At 38.8% G+C, this 20,603-nt stretch overlaps 1 protein-coding gene and 1 non-coding gene across 4 annotated transcripts in view; both read left to right on the plus strand.

Annotated features, from left to right (window-relative positions):
- Positions 1–2,029: 2,029 nt before the first annotated feature.
- On the plus strand, positions 2,030–2,133 carry LOC129472781 (small nucleolar RNA U13). The gene has a single exon (XR_008654059.1). It is a non-coding gene; the product is annotated as a small nucleolar RNA U13 (small nucleolar RNA).
- A 5,434-nt stretch (positions 2,134–7,567) lies between these two features.
- The window catches only part of RAB3GAP1 (RAB3 GTPase activating protein catalytic subunit 1), a 119,133-nt gene continuing 106,097 nt past the window's right edge, over positions 7,568–20,603 (plus strand). For all 3 annotated transcript variants that reach the window (XM_055262017.2, XM_055262018.2, XM_063630998.1), the window contains exons 1-3: positions 7,568–7,649; positions 7,755–7,810; positions 13,056–13,131. In XM_055262017.2, the coding sequence (XP_055117992.1) occupies positions 7,632–7,649; positions 7,755–7,810; positions 13,056–13,131 (150 nt within the window). In that variant the 5' untranslated portion in view covers positions 7,568–7,631. The remainder of the gene's footprint in view (positions 7,650–7,754; positions 7,811–13,055; positions 13,132–20,603) is intronic.

Genomic DNA, 20,603 nt, shown 5'->3' on the forward strand with positions numbered 1-20,603 from the left:
TCTCTATATGCAAATATGTATGTAACAGCATAGGAAAGCATCTGAAAAGATTCACACTTAACTAGTATCAATCATTATATCTTGGAAGTATGTGCATTGGAAAGACAGTCAAGGAGGGCATTCATTTTATGTATATCATTGAACTTTTTACAGTGAGAAGACATTCCTATTACTTGTATCATACTTAAACAATTTAAATTAAAATACAGATTCCCAGGCTGTATATTTGGTGATAAACAGTGATAAGTATCTCCAAACAACAGGCATAAATGGAAGATGCAAGATCAACCGCAGCAACATAGCAGAAGCGGTAGAGATGGAAATCTTTTTTTTTTTTTTTTTTGAAATGGAGTCTTGCTCTGTCACCCAGGCTGGAGTGCAGTGGCGTGATCTCGGCTCACTGCAACCTCTGCCTCCCGGGTTTATGCTATTCTCCAGCCTCAGCCTCCCAAGTAGCTGGGACTACAGGCGCCCACCACCACGCCCAGCTAATTTTTTTGTATTTTTTTAGTAGAGACGGATTTCATTGTGTTAGCCAGGATGGTCTCAATCTCCTGACCTCGTGATCTGCCTGCCTCAGCCTCCTAAAGTGCTGGGATTACAGGCGTGAGCCACCATGCCCGGCCGAGATGGAAATCTTTAAACGTTAGTAACTAGACTGAAGTGCATTGTTAAAAGAAATCTGAGGAGCAGATCAGCAAGCATTTGGTGATGTTATTGCTGTGAAAGTAGTTAGTGGGACTCAGAGCAATGTGATACAAAAGAAAGTCAGTGCTATGGTTTGAATGTTCCCTCCAAAACTCATGTTCAAACTTAATCTCCAATGTGGCTATGTAAGAGGTGGGGCCTTTAAGAGGTGATTGGATCATGAGTTCTCTGGCCTCATGAATAGATTAATCCACTTACAGATTAATCAATTAATAGGTTAATGGATTAATGGGTTATCGTGGGAGTGGAACTGGTGGCTTTGAGGAAGAAGAAGTGATCTAAGCTAGCACACTGAGCCCTCTCCCCATGTGATGCCTCCTTGACCTTGGACTTCTCAGCTTCCATATAACTATAAGAAATTTCTTTCTTCATAAATTACCCAGTTTCCAGGTATTTTGTTATAAGCAATAGGAAACAAATGAAGAGAGTCAGGCTTAGGTCTAAAACTTTTGTTTTTTTCTTTTTTCTTTTTTTCTTTTTTTGAGACTGTCACCCAGGCTGGAGGGCAGTGGCATGATTTCGGTTCACTGCAACCTCTGCCTCCCAGGTTCAAGAAATTCTCGTTCCTCAGCCTCCTGAGTAGATGGGATTACAGGCGCGCACCACCATGCCTGGCTAATTTTTGGGGCATTTTTAGTAGAGACAAGGTTTCACCATGTTGGCCAGCTGGTCTCAAACTCCTGACCTCAGGTGATCCCCCCACCTGGGCCTCTCAAAGTGCTGGGATTACAGGCATGAGCTGCCGCGCTCAGCCTCATTTGTTAATCATCTGCAGCTGGAATAGTTCACCATCCTGAATTAGGAAAGATTAGAGTTTAAATAAGAATATGTCTGTGTAAAATACAGTAATTAGTTGTATATAGATGTATGCTCACATGTACATGCTTAGCAGAATATGCTTATTCTCTAAACTTTATGTAATTCTCATGACTCTTATTAACTATTTTGTTTCGCACATTCTGAGTTCAAGATCCATTAAAATATTTTTAAAACTAGAAACACATAAACTTGAGCAAACTAAATCAACCTGCTAGCAGTTATGTCATATTCGAACCTGCCAGACAACAAATTACAAACTTAAGGACTGAAATTAGCTGCTCTTGACTTATTATTACCATTTAGAAGAATTCAATTGCTTTATATTTGAAACTCTCTGAGGGTAGGCACCTTGTTTCTATATTTTTGTTTCCCAGTTTTTGGAACAGTGCCAGGCACATAGCAGCTGCCTTTAACAAATCTTTTCTGAGAGAAAAAATGACTGAGTGACTGGTGAGTGAATGAAGATTGCATTACTTCTCTTGAAATTCTGTGGAGATTCGTGATCCTTTTGTAGTTCACAAATATGATGATTGGGTGTTCACACGCATGTGTGAGATGTGCCACCCTTGAACCTTGTTACAATGTCAGCGCATTACCCATCTGACCTGAAAAAAGAAAAAAATTAAATTCTTTGGAGATGCCTTGCCTAGGCTATACTGCTTTCTGGTTGAAGAAATAGTGGACTACTTTTTTAAAAAAAAAAAGCACGTAAGATTTTATGTGTGTGTTCTAAAAAGTCCTTGAATTTCTTTTTACCATTGATTTTACAAAGAGCTTTAAGAAGTTGGATAGCCATCATGCATCCCTTTATAAACCATATATAGTTATTTCTGTCTTATCTCTAGGTGCTCAGACTGTGAGAACCCAACAGGCAGAGATTCTTTGAATCCCTCCATAGGATTGACCATAGTGCCAAGACAGCAGACACTTGATAAATATGACCAAATGAATGAAAAAATGCTGTCCGATAATTTTGATTTAGAGAATTTTTCTCTGAAGAGTTTCTTGTTCTCATACAAGTCTTCCTCTTCCAGCTGCACCTTCTATTGCACTGGTTCTCACAGCAGCATCACAGAGAATTCTTGATTCTCCCTGCACAAAGGCCGTCCAGATAGATGAGGATGCTATAATCAGTTTCATAGTTGTTGCTGCTTTCACAAACAATGTTTGCTCTATAACTAAGATCTAATTAAACTGTTATGCCCCTACATTCCTCCGAGGACTAAGCTAAGGGTGATTTTTCCAGGCTTCTAATCTCTTAAATTGCCTATGCGTCAAACTATCTCCCTGTGGCCATTATTGGTAACACCTCAAAATATAACTGAATTATGCCGGAAAGGAAATGCACTTGCATGGAAAAGCCCTTGCCTTTGGACGTGTAGCAAAATAGTTCTTAATACTGAAGAAACAGAATCTTTTCTGCTTTGTAAACCGGTAAAATCTAATAAAAGTATGTCTCCCCCGGGTATTTTACATCATTAGCATCCTGGCTTCTCACTTTGGTTTAACAAATAACTTATTTTAAAAATTTCTCCTGGGTGAAGACAAGGAGCCAAAAATATCTTGGAAGAAAACTTTACCTAGCAACCTGATAGGCTGTTTCATACAGCTTCTAAAATTTAACTTCATTCAATGAGGCTTTTGTGATTTTTTTAGTTTCTGACTTTTTTATATATTGAAACTTCTTCATGGCTAAGCTGGAAGGAAAAACAGTAATGCCTTATATGTTGAGTAGCACTTCCTGGTTTTCCTGGTACATTCATTATAAATATGACTACAATAATTGATCATCTGTTACATGCCAGGACATTGTGCTGACCATTTTACATATGAACATAGAACTTAATCTTGGCCAAAATTGTATGTAGAAATAGGTATTACAAGTCCCATTTTACTATTGGAGAAACAGGTTCAGAGGAGTTAAGTAATTTTCCCAAAGTCATATAGTTAATAAATGACTGAACCCAGATCTACCTGATCTTAAAACCCAAGGACTTTCTTCACTTGGTGAGAATCTTAACACGTAAGTGAGCAAGAAACTCTTTTCCTTTTATGTGCATAAATCTCCCTATGTCTGTACCCATCTTTTCCTTTCCTTCTCTTCTCAAAAAAGGCCAGCCTCACCACATATGCTTCATTCCCTCCTGCTACGTGGGCTCTGAATTCCTCCACTGCCCGGATGCACAACTCCAAGGGGTATGATTCACAAGGAGTTCTCTGCAGGTGGCACTTCCTGAAGCAAGACTTCAGAACACAATGTGAGTAGTGTCCCTTGGAGCTGTGTGACTACCAGCTCTGTGGATTTCCTTTCCTCTCACCTTATTAGGAATTGTTTCCTTCAGCTCTCCCATTTCCTCTTCGCCATCAATCTCTCTCTCTCCTAGAGTATTTCCACCACCATAGCAACAGGTCTGCTATTCTCTGTTCTAAAGGCAAACAAACAACCCCCGCCCCCCCCCCCCCACACAAAAAAACCCAATCATCCTAGACTCTACATTCCTCTCTTACTTGCTTTTTCAGCAGTAGTCCATATTTACCTTTTGAAATAGTTTCCATCCTGGGGTTCTACACCATCACTCTTTCTTTGTTTGCCTTCTGTTTCTCTAGCCACCTCTCTCACTCTTTGCTTCATATTTTTCCTCTATCTATTGTCTAAATATAGAATTTCTTCAGGGCTTTATATGAGGTGCCATTTCTTCTCTTTCTATATTCTTTTCTGGAATCACCTCACCTAGGCTTGTGATTTAAAATACCATCTCAACCCCAGGTCCTGCCTCTGAGTCCTATTACTACACTCAATTTTCTCCTTGACATCTCCCCTAAACTATCTTATAAGCTTGTCAAACTTAACATCTGCCAAACTCAACTCTTGTTTTCTTGCTCCTTCCACTTTTCCCCATCTCAGGAAGTGGCACCATCCTCACACAGTTGCTTAGGCCAGATATCTGAAAATTATCGTTGATTCTTACCTTTCCCTTGTCCCTGAATTCAATACAGTAGCAAGTCCTGTCTGACCTATCTCCAAAATACATATCAAATTAGTTCGCTTTGCCTGTTGACTACTCTAGTCAAAGCTTCTCCACCCTCTGTCCCTGGATGTTTTAATAGTCTCCAGCTATTCCTTCTTCTTCTTTTGCCCCCTCCCATGTATTCTTCATGTAGCATCCAGACATTTGCAAAATGTGAACTGGATCACATAGCTCTCCTGCTTAAAACACTTCAGTGACTTCCATTGTACTTAAAATAAAGTCCAACCCTGGTTTAGAAAACCCTCTAGGATCTGGCTCATGCCAATCTCTTCAACTTTATCACAAACACTGTGTTCTAGGTGCAAGACACTCCTTCAGTTCATTAGGTGAATCAGACTTTTGTACCTTTGAGCCTCTGCATAAGTTATTTCCTCTGCTTAGAAGCCTTCCCCACCCCTACCTCTCTTGCCTCCATCTTATACTTCATCTCTCCTCCAAGATTCTTCTTGTCAAGGTTACCACTGGCCTCCACATTGCTAATAGCCATGTGGACATATGTGGCACCTCTTCTCTCTGCTCGTGCAGCAAAGTTCCAGTTTCTCTACAAGACCCTGAGTTCTTCGAAGTCAAATTCTGTACCTACAATACATTTTCATATCCCTGGAGCCTAGCATAGTGATTGGCTTGTAGTGGGTGTTTAATGAATGCCTGTAAATGAGTGAAGGTGCAAGTTGAGATGTTTTGGGAAAGACTGCTGCAGTAGTAACCCACACTTCCTCACTAGTGTAGTGGATAGAAACCACAAGGATCATCAAGAGACAGGAGTTCAAGGCTTGGCACTGGCAGTAACAACCTGTTGTCAAAATTCTTCTGACCTTTAGTTTCCTCATCTGGTCTATTTACATCACTAACTTTTTGATATCTTTCATTCTTATTTTAAGATTAATAATTTTTGGCTGGGTGTGGTGGCTCATACCTATAATCCCTGCACTTTGGGAGGGTGAGGCGGGTGATCACTTGAGCTCAGGAGTTCAAGACCAGCCTGGGCAGCATGGTGAAACACCGTCTCTACCAAAAACACAAAATACTAGCCAGGCATGATGGCTTGAGCCTGTGGTCTCAGCTAGTCAGCAGGCTGAAGCGGGAGGATTGCTTGAGCCTGGGAAGCGTAGGTTGTAGTGAGTGGAGATTGTGCCCTGCACTTCAGCCTGGGCAACAGAGTGAGACTCCATCTCAAAAAATAAATACAGGCCAGGCATGGTGGCTCATGCCTGTAATCCTAGCACTTTGGGAGGCCGAGGCGGGTGAATCACCTGAGGTCAGGAGTTCGAGACCAGCCTCAACATGGAGAAACCCCGTCTCTACTAAAAATACAAAATTAGCCGGGCCTGGTGGTGCATGCCTGTAATCCCAGCTACATGGGAGGCTGAGGCAGGAGAATTGCTTGAACCTGGGAGGCGGAGGTTGTGGTGAGCTGAGATCGTGCCATTGCACTCCAGCCTGGGCAACAAGAGCGAAATTCCATCTAAAAAAAAAAAATACATTAATAAGTAATAATAATATATTTTTTGAGATGTAGTCTCGCTCTGTCACCAGACTGGAGTGCAATGGTGTGATCTCGGCTCACTGCAACCTCTGCCTCTTGGGTTCAAGTGATTCTCCTGCCTCAGCCTCCCGAGTAGCTGGGACTACAGGCATGCATTACCACGCCCGGCTAATTTTTGTATTTTGAGTTGAGGCGGGGTTTCCCCATGTTGGCCAGGATGGTCTTGATCTCTTGACCTTGTGATCCACCCGCCTCGGCCTCCCAAAGTTCTGGGATTACAGGCGTGAGCCACCACGCCCAGACAATAATAATTTTTATCACTGAGGCTGCATCTCCTAGTTCCCCACCTCCAAATGCCCTCTGTGGGTTGCAAAACTCATTAAACGAGATTAAATTTTTAAAAACTTCTAATTATGTAAACATTCAAACCTAAACAAAAGTAGAGGAAAGAGTGTATATCACTGGTTTAAACAATTATCCTCTCATAACTTTTATTTCACTCCTATCCTTAATCTTTTCTCCTTCCCATTACTTTGAGGCAAACCCCAGATGTGGCAGCATTTCATTTGTAAATATTTCAGTAAGAGAATTCTTAACTGCTAGCTGACACCCTTTCTGTTCTTCAACAACTTAAAAAATGAAGCCTCTGTAATCCCAGCACTTTGGTAGGCCAAGGCAGGCAGATCACGAGGTCAGGAGATCAAGACCATCCTGGCTAACACAGTGAAACCCCGTCTCTACTAAAAATACAAAAAATTAGCTGGGCGTGGTGGCGGGCACCTCTGGTCCCGACTACTTGGGAGGCTGAGGCAGGAGAATGGCGTGAACCCGGGAGGCGGAGCTTGCAGTGAGCCAAGATCGCGCCACTGCACTCCATCCAGCCTGGGCGACAGAGCAAGACTCCATCTCAAAAAAAAAAAAAAAAAAAAAAAAAAAAAGCGTTTGTTGAACACCATGTTGCTCTTCCCAGAAACCAGGTAACTAGTATGATTTTATTTCAGGACAATCAACTGAGCAAGTTCTTGCAGGGTCAGGGGGCAGAGGGTAGAAGTGGTATTACAGCACCTAGTTTAGTGCCTTGCAATCAATAAATAGAGGGTGAATGAAAACAAATTAGCTTAAAGTGTAAGCTAATTGGTACTAACTACAAATAGGGGTTGAATGAAAACAAACCCAACATGCTTTAGGTTTTTTAATACAATCTTATCCACATGAGTTTAGGGTCTTGTCCTACCACCTTGGCTTCTGTTCCCTTTCTGTATTCATTACAGGATATTTTCAAGTTTTATTAAACCAGCTAGAGCGGAGTTTTTTTTTTTTTTTTTTTTTTTTGAGACGGAGTCTCCCTCTGTCACCCAGGCTGGAGTGCAGTGGCGCAATCTCGGCTCACTGCAAGCTCTAGAGCGGAGTTTTATTAACCAGCTGAGGGCGGACTAAAGACTTCCAGACCCGGGCGAAGAAGCAGCACTCCTACTTAACTAGGGCAAGACTCATGAACAGGGGGCGGGGGCTCCGGGGGCGGGGACGCGCCCCGATCTCTTCCGCTCTTCTTCCCGGCAGCCTTAGCGCCCAGCCCGGCGCTCCTCAAGATGGCTGCCGACAGTGAGGTGATTTGTTTGCTCCCTATTTAATCCTTGTCACTATCTAAATTCGTTCCTCCATGTCTTCGCCTTGGGGCTTAATTTCTTTTTCTTTCCTTCCCCTTCCCGCAGCCCGAATCCGAGGTATTTGAGATCACAGACTTCACCACTGCCTCGGAATGGGAAAGGTGAGTGAATCGCATTTTTGGTTACCAGCTCTCATGGGCCCTGGCGTCCCCTAGCCGCTTCCCTGACCCCAGACACACCACAAGTGACGCCACTTGTGCGGGAACGGTAATAGCGTGGGTCCCGGGTCTCCTCCCCGTCTTCTGTGGTCAGCCGCAAGCCTCTTCCGCGTCTCGCTTCTGGCAAGACCCGGCCCGCCCCCGTCAGCCAATCCTTGAGGCTCAGGCTCTCAGAAAGTTTTGTTTTCTCTCCGGTCAGACTGCTTCCCTTAGACTTTGGTTTTCTGGTTGTTACCCACTCGCAAGAACAATTTCCGAGGCTGCAACAACCGTTGCGATTTTCACTACCGTTTAACTTATTATCGTAAGCAGTAAACTTGGCAGGTGCATCTCGCATCTCATCCCGTGTACGTTGGTATACCCTTTTCAGGTGGAAGTCTTTCTTCAGAGTATTGGTGGTTGTCCGTCTGTCACACTCCCACCGTCTCCATGCTGTCTTTAATTTTTTATTTTATTTATTTTTGGTTACAGAGTCTCAGTCTGTCCGCCCAGGCTGGAGTGCAATGGCGAGGTCATAGCTCACTGCAGCCTCGAACTCCTAGGCTCAAGTGAAGCTCCCGCTTTAGCCTCGCGAGGATCTGGGACTACAGGCACGCGCCATCACGCGCAACTAAGTTTTTAAAGATCTCACTGTGTTGCCCAGGCTAGTATTGAACTCCTGGGCTCAAGCCTCGGCCCCCCAAAGTGCTGAGATTACAGGCGTGAGCCTCCGCCCATCCTGTCTTTTAGAATAACCTTTTTAAAAAGTCTGCATATGGTTTTGGAATGCTTTGATTCAAGTTGTTACATTAAAGTGGGTACTGTGCCCAGGCTTCCTGTGCCTGTCAAACTCAGATGAACAGCTGTCTGGGTGAAACTGTTGTATTACTGAAATTAGTTGAAAGCCAAGTTTGTGGAGTAGTGATAGCTTCGATCGAGAAGGTTTCTGTTAAGTGTCACAGAAACCCTTCAGTTTTCTGGGTGTTGAAGTCAGTGTTTACGCTGTTACAACATTTTATAATCTTTCTGGTTGGGAGAGGAAATTTGTGGATGTCGTGTCATTAGGTGGCACAGGAAAATATAAAAGGTCCTTGTTGGAATAAAAGTTAGACCTGTGGTACCCTTCATAAAAGTGTCAGTAAGACATAACCACACTGGCAAGACTTCATTGAGTAGGTACTGGGTGTCCAGAGCTATATACAAAGGGAAAAGCAGAAACTTGACCCATATATTTTTAAAAAACAACAAACACCAAATAGTTAAAATGTAAGCCAATTGGTACTACCTATAAAAATAATAATTAAAATAATTATTATTTAAATAGGGGTGATATTGTGGACTACAAGAGTTGGAGATATTTTCATAGAAAAGATAGGAAATGAGCTGGGCCTTGAAATGGGAAGTGGTTGGTTAAACATAAGAATGGACTGACATAGGTAGAGACATAGGTGAGAATGAATCTTTGAAGGGACTGAATGAAGAAATATATCTTCACTAGAGTGAAGACTGTCTATTGAAGGGAAATAAATAAGGTTAACGAGGAAGACGAGATTGGGTTATGGACGTCTTCCCAAACTAAATACAGGAATCCAGATTCAGTATTCCTATGACCAGTGATTCTCATACTTTAATGTACATCAGACTCGTAGGTTGCTGGGCCCCATCCTCAGAGTTTCTGATTCTGTAGGTCTGAGGTGGGACTGAAAATTTTGCTTCTGTAACATGGTCTCCGGTAATTCAGATGCTGCTGGTCAGGAGACCACACTTAGAAAGAACCACTGCTTAAGACAATAGTGAGAGACCCTTGGTTTTAGAGTGGCCAGGTGATATGATGAGAGTGGTTTTAGGACATGATGTAGAATAATGGTGGGAGACTTGATTCATAATTAGGATGGTGATTTGTGGACTGGAATAGAAAGGGAACCTAGAAGGGAGGATTGTAACATATTTCAGAGAAGATTTAGGTAATAAGCTTGATGATATGTTAAGAGTGGGAAAAATCAAATATGAACTGTAGTTTTTTGCCTGAAAGAATGAATATAAGGAAGTGTCAAAGTGAGAAGATTTGAACCTGTTTTGAACCTGTTGATTCTGAAATAATTTGATGTCTTGAAGGTAGTTAGAAAAATGTAATTCAAATCTTGGAGGGTGGGGTAGGGAAACATCAGAGTTTTGAATGGAAAAATGATCACTTTCCCCTAGTTAAAAATATCCTGAAGTGGAATATTAAGTCCTTTAGCTTTGCATATGGAAATAATTATTAACACAGTTATAAGAACTATTGCAAAGTAGAAAATTTGGTTTTTGGCTTTTACACTGTAGTGTGCATTTTACAATTCCTGAGAAAAAATGTTAAGACTTTGAAGTCTCAAACCTTGAATTTAATTTTAAATGAAAGATCTTGTGAGTACAGTATGTTATGAACTATATAGATAATTTATTGAGAGAACTGTATAGAAGCCCATAACTTTTTCTCATTTGTTCATTGACAGAATATTTATTGAATCCCCATATGTCAAGCACAGTACACATTAGGGATTTAGGGATGTGGTGGTTAGTAAAACAGGTACGGTTTCTGCTCTTACTAAATGTGCAGTCTAGTGCATTACAGACACAAATCAACTAATACAAGTCTGTAATTATGAGTTTATGTAAGAGCTAGAAAGGGAAAGAAATCTGGTCTTATAAGAGCGTATAACAAAGGGACCTAATATAGAATAAGGAATCAGGAAATGACCCTTCATTTCCTGAGAGCTTTTAAGGAAAAAATTACTTAGTTTTTCTAGTCAAATCTCAGTACTTGTAGGATAAAGTCCAAGTCTCTTAGCTAGTAGTGATAGAATTCATTATTCTTACAATAGATATTTTAAGACATTCCTGGCTGGGCATGGTGGCTCATGCCTGTAATCCCAGTGCTTAGAGAGGCTGAGGCAGGCAGATCACTTGAGCTCAGGAGTTCAAGAGGAGCTGGGGCAGCATGGTGAAACCTTGTCTATACTAAAAATACAAAAGCTAGCTGGGCGTGGTGATGTGCACCTATAGTCCCAGCTAGTGAGGAGGCTGACATGGGAGGGTTGCTTGAGTCCTGGAGGACAAAACTGCAGTGAGCCATGATTACACCACTGCATTCCAGCCTGGGTGACAGAGTTGAGACCCTGTCTCAAAAAAAGAAAAAAAAAAGACATTTCTTCTTTTACTGTAAGAACTATATTTTAAATAGTTTTTACTATAACAGTCATACCTTATAGTAGAATAAAAAAATAAAAATCACCTGTAAACTTACCACCAGGGAATAACTACTGTTAATTTTTTGACGTATTTCCTTCTAACGTGTGTTAAAAACTTTTTTGGATCAAATATTAATATTTTTCTTTTTCTTTTTCTTTTTTTTTTTTTGAGACAGAGTCTCACTCTGTTGCCCAGGCTGGAGTGCAGTGGTGCAGTCTTGGCTTACTGCAGCCTCTGCCACCTGGGTTCAACCACTTCTCCTGCATCAGCCTCCTGAGTAGCTGGGATTACAGGTGCCTGCCACTGTGCCTGGCTAATTTTTGTTGTATTTTTAGTAGAAACGGGGTTTCACCATCTTGGACAAACTGGTCTTGAACTCCTGACCTCGTGATCCACCCACCTCAGCCTCCCAAAATGCTGGGATTACAGGCGTGAGCTGCTGTGCCTGGCCTTTGTACATTTTCTTTTGATTGACATGATTTTTATTGGGTGCATATTAGTCCTCTGAGTGGATGAATATACCATTAATTTACAAGTATTTCCTGCAGTTGGGCATTAAGGTAACTTCCAGTTTTTTTTACCTTCATAAATGTAGTATACATTTCATGCAAATTTTTGCTTACCTATGGATATATTTAAATTTTTTCTTTTTGGTAAACATGTAAACTTGTTTCTAGAGCACTCATTTTCAAACCTAGTAATTGTCATTTGACTGACCTCCCCTATGAATTAGTGTATGAATTGATGCTGCATTTAATTTTAAAGAGGAATTAGTAAGAAGCCTCAGATGAATCATAGATTTATTATTACTATCTTAAAACGTAATTATTAGTTCATATTAGTTCATAATGTCACTGAAGGAAAAAATCTATTGCCTTTTCATACAGTTTGACTAGAATTAACTCTAGTACTCTAGCAGTACTTCCAGGTGTTTAGAGAGCAATGTTGCTGTTAGATTGCATCATACTTAGCTTATATAAGAAGTCAACTTCTTAGAGTAATAACAATTCTTCTGAAAGTGTCTTTGACTGAGACTTGACAGTTTTCATTTACTGATGTTGAGCATGTTGCTAGTCAAAATTCAGTTCTCTTTTTAATAGGCCTTCTTGATCATTGGATTTAAAGATTGGTGACTAGTTTTAAGATCTGTCACTTATCCTTAAAGTTGGCATATTTACTTGCAATTTCTTGTCAGCTGTCCATTAAAACTTGTTTTAGTTTCATGAGCCAAGTTTCCAAATAATATTTTCTTTTTTTGTTGGGGGTGGGGGGGTAAATCAGGGAATTCCTAATATATTTAAAGGAAAAGTTTATTTAAATAGGTCAGTTATTTTGGGTAGGAGAGAGATTATTGGTTTCATAATTTTATTTATTTGTTTATTTATTTTTGAGATGGAATCTCGCTCTGTCGCCCAGGCTGGCGTGCAGTGGCGCAATCTCCACTCACTGCAGTGTCCACTTCTATGTGACTTTCGTGCCTCAGCCTCCCGCGTAGCTGGGATTACAGATGTGTGCCACCACACCGGGCTAATTTTTTTTTGTATTTGTGCTGGGCTGGTCTTGAACTCCCAGTCTCAGGGTTGGGAATTCAAAGGGCTGGAATTACAGGCATGAGCCACTGCACCCAGCCCATAATTATCTTTAATAGTATCATTTTAGTCTGTCAGTTTTTATTTGTGCCTCAAATTTGTTTTATTCATTTTAATAGAGTTTCATTAATTCTTAATTTACATTTTGTAGAAGGCAGAATGCTTTTGTTGGGTAAGCAGTAGGTATAAATGAATCAAAACCTAAGAATTCTTGAATGAAAGAAGATTATTTCTCTCACCCCATATCCATAAATTAAGCTAGCAATACTAAATGTACTGAGTCGTCTCTGGTCAAATTGTTAAAATATAAAAAATACCTTTTTAAAGAAATTAGATAATAATAGGAAAAAATGTGTGCTGTTGTATTTAGAAGCTTTCTCCCCACTTCCTAGGTTTATTTCCAAAGTTGAAGAAGTCTTGAATGACTGGAAACTGATTGGAAACTCTTTGGGAAAGCCACTTGAAAAGGTCAGATCTATTTGCTGGTGTCTCTAAATGACTATTTACTTTGAAACCTCTATTTTCCAGCCCTTTGCTGCATTTGGCACATTTGAATTAAATGTTTTTTAAAGTTATGTATAATCTATAAACATTAAATGGCATTTGGAAGAATTTGGATTTAAATCTGTGGCGAATGATATAAGGAAGACATTTGTGAAATGTTTAATAAAGTTATATATATATATATATAAATGTTATTCTTTGTGAGTGATTCTTTGTGAGTGAAGTTTGCTTCTCTTTTGCCTTCTCCCTTGGAATGTTAAAACATGTTTTTAAAAGTTTTTTATTTGGTCAGAGAAACATTGCAGTGACCAGCTTCTTTGGTAGCGTATTTTGCTTACTAATGAGGAAAATTCTAGTACTTACCATTGACTTACTGTAGTTAACAACGATTTCACTCAGTTTTTGTATTTTATAATATCACTAATAACATCCCCCTTCCCTTTTAAACTTTTTAACTTACAGATGTTTTAAGGATTTTATTTAAGAATGAAAAAATTACTCTTTGAAAATGAGGTAGAAATCAAATTCTAATCTAAAGTATTGGTAGTTTTATTCATAAACCACACCCCAAATGTTTACTGAAGAATGTACTCTGAGAACAAACCTGGATTCACTGTGAAGGGATCTAACAATTTGATTTTAAGTTTATGTAGATGCTTAGTTTGTTAGATAAATTCTTTTGAAATAAAATTTATGGTTGGTTTTATTACAACTCAGTATTACTAACTCAGTGATAACTTATTAACTCAGTAATTATTAATTCAATAGTAACTTAATTATAATTTACCCTGTGTTAGGAACTTTGAGTTCTCAATATTTACTAGGGTTTTTCAGCTTTGTGATGGTGATACTATCAAAAAAGAGACTGTCAAAATGCATTAGGAAGCCAGGCAACATAGTGAGACCCTGTCTCTTAAGGGAAAAAAATCTCCTTATTTGTATCAATATGAACAGAAAAAGTAAGACCACATATAAAAAATACATCATTCAAAGACTCTTGGCAATGTATACATTGATTTACTACACTACATGTGTGAATAAAGAAAATGTGACGCTTTCAAACACGTGTCATTCTACTCCACTTGAAACAAATACATAACAATTAATATAGATGCCAATAAGATTAAAGGCAAAATAAGCTGGATATAGCTAGAATAGGAAATGATTTACACTACCAAGAAGAGAGCTAAACCCGGTACTTATGAGCTCTGATATTCTTTCATTCTTTGATTTACGTGTATTTACTGAGTACCTGCTATGTGCCTGATGTGAAGAAATTGTGAACAAGATAAGATCAGTTGCCATTGAACATAAATTCTAGTGAGGGTGATCAGTAACGAAACATTAAAATTTTATTTTATTAGTATTTTTTAAATTGATATGTGATAGATGTACATATTTTGGGATACATGTGATAATTTGATACATGCATATAATCAAATCGGGGTACTTGGGAACCCTTAAATATTTATCTTTATGCTAGGAACATACAAGTTACTCTCTTTTAGCTATTTTGAAATGTACAATTAGTGTTAACTAAAGTCACTCTAAGGGTTAAAGTTTTAAATGCTAAATTCAGTTTTGGCATTTAAATGGGCAATTATTTAAAGTAGGTAGCATACTGCCAGGCGTGTAGTAGAGGCTAATGAAGTGTTAGCTCCAGTCTGCCAGGCGTGTAGTAGAGGCTAATGAAGTGTTAGCTCCAGTCTGTTTCTCCCTACTAGATAGTAGTACATAAATAAGATACAGAAAATATGGGCAGATTTCAAGGTGAGCTGTAACTATGATGAATATGAAGAAAGTGTAGAGGACAGGGATTGTTTGGTGTAGAAAACAAAGTTTAGAGACTTCCTTAGAAGATTTTAATTTATATGAAGGACAGTGATTATTAATTTTCTTCCTCCACTGAGGGGGAATTAAGGGAAATTATTTTATTAAAACCTTTAATTATGGAAAATTTCAAACATATATGAAGTAAACAGAATAGTATAATGAACTCCCATGTACCCATCACTTAATGTCAACAATTAATACTTTGCCATTTCTTATTTGAGTGGTACCTCTGTTTACTCCCCTACCTCTGCTAGATTTTTTTAATAGTTTCTTTTGGGTAAGATTTATATACATCGTAATGCACAAAACTTAACTGCTTGATTTTTTTTTTTTTTTTTTTTGAGACCGAGTCTTGCTCTGTCACCCAGGCTGAAGTGCAGTGACGTGATCTCAGCTCACCGCAACCTCCGCCTCCTGGGTTCAAGTGATTCTCTTGCCTCAGCCTCCCAAGTAGCTGTGACTACAGGAACCCGCCACCACGCCTGGCTCATTTTTTTGTATTTTTTAGTAGAGACGGGGTTTCACAGTGTTAGCCAGGATGGTCTGGATCTCCTGACCTTGTGATTTGCCCGCCTTGGCCTCCCAAAGTGCTGGGATTACAGGTGTGAGCGACCGCGCCGGCCAACTGCTTGATTTTGACAAATGTTCACATGGGTATAACTTACACTCCTATCAAGACAGAGGTCATCTCTGTTACCCCAGGAAGATCCTTAGTGACCCTTTCTAGTTAATTCCCGTGCCCTCCAGTCATCTGCTATTATTATTATTGTTATTATTATTATTATTATTTGAGACAGAGTCTTGCTCTGTTGCCCAGGCTGGAGTGCAGTGGTGTGATCTTGGCTCATTGCAACCTCTGCCTTCCGGGTTCAAGTAATTCACATGCCTTAGCCTCCCAAGAAGCTGAGACTACAGGCATATGCCACCTTGCCTGGCTATTTTTGTGTTTCTGGTATTTTGTATTTTTGCCGTGTTGGCCAGGCTGGTCTCCAATTCCTGGCCTAAAGCAATCTGCTTGCCTGGGCCTCCCAAAGTGCTGGGATTACAAGTGTGAACCACTGGGCCCAGCCTTTTTTTTTTTTTTTTTTTTTTTTAATATAAATTACTGTCACCTGCTCTAGAATTTTACATTTAGGTGACCATAAATGTCCCTGACATCCTTTACTCACCATAATGTTTTTGAGATTCATCTAGGTTATTGTACATATCAGAATTTCGTTTCTCTTTATTGCTGTGTAGTAAGTGATCTGTTTTATGAATATACATGGTTTCTTTCACTTGTCCACATACATACTATTAGGAATAAAGCAGAACATTATTGTATGAGGCCTTTTGTGGACATATGTTTTTATTTCTCTTGAGTAAATACCTAGGATTGGAATCACTGGGTAATAGGATAGGTGTAACTTTATAAGAAACAGCTAGAGCTGTTTGTACTGTTTTACCTGCCCACCATCAATACATGGGAGGTTGTGTTGCTCTACATTCTCACCAACAATCAGTTGTTTGCAGTCTTGTATATTTTAGTCATCTTAATGGGCATGTAGTTTGTGCTTTTAATTTATATTTCCATTTTGGTTTTAGTTTGTATTTCTGTGATGATATTAATATTGACCACTTTGAATTTTCATGCACTTATTAGCCATTTGTTTATCTTCCTCTGTGAAATGTCTTAAAAAGTTCTTTATCCATTTTAAAAATTGGATTTTGTTTTTTATTGAGTTGTAGGAGTTCTTTTAGTGTTTTTTTTTTAATTTATATATTCTGCTTTTAAGTCTTTTCTCAGTAGTTTTGCTGGGTTGTGAAGATGTTTTTAATGCATTTTTCTAGAAGCTTTACCAATTTATCATTTAACTTTTGTTAAGGTCTATGATTTATTTTGAGCTACTATATGGAGGGAAGTAGGGATCAAGTTTCTTCTTCCTTTTTTTTTGTGTATGGATATCCTGTTGTTCTAGAACCTACTTTGGAAAACACTTTTTCCATTGAGTTGCTTTGTCACCTTTATTGAGTAGTTGACCTAAGTGGTCTACTTCTGGAGTCTGTATTCTGTTTCATTAATCTATTTGGCTATCCTTATGTCAATACCATATTGCCTTTTTTTTTTTTTTTTGAGACGGAGTCTCGCTCTGTTGCCCAGGCTGGAGTGCAGTGGCGCAATCTCGGCTCACTGCAAGCTCCGCCTTCCGGGTTCACGCCATTCTCCTGCCTCAGCCTCTCCGAGTAGCTGGGACTACAGGCGCCCACCACCACGCCTGGCTAATTTTTTGTATTTTTAGTAGAGACGGGGTTTCACTGTGGTCTCAATCTCCTGACCTCATGATCCGCCCGCCTCGGCCTCCCAAAGTGCTGGGATTACAAGCGTGAGCCACCGCGCCCGGCCTTTTTTTTTTTTTTTTTTTTTTGAGACAGAGTCTCACACTGTCACCCAGGTTGAAGTGCTTGATCTTGGCTCACTGCAGCCTCCTGCCACCATGTTGGCCATGCTGGTCTTGAACTCTTGACCTCAGCTGATCCACCCGCCTGGGCTTCCCACAGTGCTGGGATAACGGGCATGAGGCGCTGCGCCCGTCGTATATTGTCTTGATTACTGTAGTTTCGGGTTTCCCAACCTTGGCACTATTGACATTTTGGGCCACATTGTTGTGAGGCTGTCGTATGCATTGGTGCCAGTAACATGTTTCCAGTTGTGACAACCAAAATTGTATCCAGATATTGCCAAATGCCTGCTGAGGGGCAAAATTGGCCCCAGCTGAGAACCATTGAATGGCTTTTTAGTAAATCCTGATGTTAATGTAAATTCTCCATCTTTGTTGTTTTCCCAAGATTTTAGATCTTTTGTGTTTCAATTATGAATTTTAGAATAGGCTTGCTAATTACTATAAAAAGGAGTATGATTATGCTGAGACTGTAATTGGGGTTGTGTTGAATTTGTAGATCACTTAGGAGACATTTTAACAGTCTTGAAAGTTCTAGTCATGAACATGGCACATCCCTCCATTTATTTAGGTCATCTTTAATTTTCCTCAGCAACATTTTGTAGTTTTGATAGAGGTCTTGTATATCCTTTGTTAAATTTATTACTAAGGATTTTATGTTGTATGATGCAAAAATAAATGGAATTATTTTTTAGTTTTGTTTTCCAGTTGTTCGTTGCTAGTACATAGATACACAGTAAAATTTGTATATTAACTTTGTCGTAACGCCTGGCTAAATGCACTTATTAATCGTAATCATTTAATTCTTCTGCATTTTTCTACATTAATAATTATGTTGCACACAAATAGGGACAGTTTTACTTTCTTTCCAATTTTTATACCTTTATTACTGTTACTGTACTATCCCAGACCTTCAGTGACATGTTGGGTAGAACTGCTGCAAGTAGACATCCTTGCCCTCTTTAAATGTGAGGTGGGGGGAAATGTTCAATGCTTCAAAACTTAAGTTAACTGTAGGTTTTTTAATAGGTGTCCATAAGACTGAGTAAATTATTTTCTTAGTTTGCTGGAAGTTTTTTGTTTTTATTGTAGATGAGTAGTCAAGTTAGTAAAATCTTATTTAGCATCTATTGAGATAATCATATGGTTTTTCTTTTTTGTTTTCTGAATATGGTAAATTATGTTGATTAAAACAATTTTTTTGTTGTAAAATACAAGATTTACCATTTTAACAATTTGTAAGTGTAAAATTTAGTGGCATTTAGTACTTTCACATTATTGTGCAATCATTACTACCATCCACATCCAGAACTTTTTTCATCAGCTCAAACTGAAACTACCCATTAAACAAGAACTCTTTCCCCACCCTCAGTCCCCTGGTAATCACCCTTCTACTTTCTGTCCATGAGTTTGACCATCCTAGGTACCTGATATAAATGGAATCATACAGTATTTGTTTTTTTGTGTGTGTGTCTGGCCTATTTCACATAGTAGAATGTCTTCAAGTTTCATCCAGGGTTATAGCACACGTCAGAATTTTCTTCGTTTTTAATGCTGAATATTGTATTGTATGTATATATCACATTTTGTTTATCTGTTCATTCATCTGTTGATGGACACTTGGGTCGCTTCTACCTTTTAGCTATTATAAATAATGGTGCTATGAACATGAATGTACAAATATCTCTCAGGTTCCTGCTTTCAGTTCTTTTAGGCTTATACCCAGAAGTGGAATTGCTGAATTATTTGATGGTGCTATTTTTAACTTTCTGGGGAACTACCATACTTTTGGCTTTCTACAAATTTTGTTTTTGTTTTCCTGAAAGATTTTGCCGTATTTTTGAAGGATAGTTTTGCTGAAGAGTGCTGGCTTGATGGTTATTTTTTTCCGCTTCTATAAAGATGTAGTTCCATTGTCTTCTGTTCTCTGTAGTTTCTCAGGAGAAGGTAGATATATTCATATTTTTGTTTGACTTTGTTGTTTTTCTCTGGCTGCTTTTGAGATTTTTTTCTTTAAAAAAATTTTATTTGAACCATCTGACTGATGTGCACAGATATGTTTTCTTTTTATTTTTGCTGCATAGGGTTTATATTGATACTGGATAAATTTTTGTTTTTCACCACATTGGGGGCGTGTTAGGTCATTATATCTTCAAAATTTTTTTGCCCCATTCTCTATTCTTTTTCTGTGACTTAAGCTATACTTAACATTTGACTTGTTGATCTTGACCCACAGGTGGGTCTCTGAGGTTCTGCTGTCAGTCTTTTTTCTCTCTGTTCTTTAGGTTGGATAATTTTTCTTGATTTCGAGTTCATTTATTCTTTCTTCTTTTATTTCCAACTTGCTGTTAAGCCTACCTGCTGTATTTTTCAATTCAGTTATTGTACTTTTTAGGTTTAGAATTTTCATTTGATTCTTATGAATAATTTCCAGTTCTCTGAGATTACTTATCTCTAAGTTTGTTTGAAAATAGTTTCTTTAGTACTTGAGTGTATTTATTATAGCTAGTCTAATGCCAGTTGCATGACTAGGTCTTTTTGGGGTTGGTTTCTGTTGACTATGTTTTTTTTGGGGGGTATAGATCACATTTTCCTGTTTTGTTTTGTTTTTTTCCTGAGGTGTTTTTTTTTTTTTTTTTTTTTTGGTATGTGTATCCAGTAATTTTAAAGTTTCATGCTTACATTATGAAATGTAGAGACGAAATGTAGTCTACATTTTATTTATAATTTAAGCATAAATTTTCATTCATAAAATTTATAACATTTTTGTTGTGTTCCTCTGAAGAGTTTTTTTTTTTTTTTTTTTTGGTTCTAGCGAGTGGTTTGCTTGGCTAGATTAAAACTGCATTCTCTTCTCAGTGATAGCAGCAGCTGAAATCTTTTCTTTCCAGCTTTTTCTTTGTCGTTGTACCCTAGAATCTCCTCTGCACATGCATAGTTTAGCAGATAGCCAAGGTTTGGGACAGTTTATATATAAATTTGGGGGACTTACCCCCTTTTGGCTTCTTCCCTTCCAGAATTTACACCTCAATGTTAGAACTGTCCTGTCAACCTCAAACTCTGTCCGGTGTCACCTAAATTCAGTAAAGCTGTATCTTTCTGCTTCCTGAGTTGTGCACAGATTAGAGCCCCCTTAGATCAGCAGTTCTCAGTGTGTGATCTGAG

Source organism: Symphalangus syndactylus, chromosome 22 (assembly GCF_028878055.3).
Source record: "Symphalangus syndactylus isolate Jambi chromosome 22, NHGRI_mSymSyn1-v2.1_pri, whole genome shotgun sequence".
In the NCBI taxonomy this organism is placed as follows: Eukaryota; Metazoa; Chordata; class Mammalia; order Primates; family Hylobatidae; genus Symphalangus; species Symphalangus syndactylus.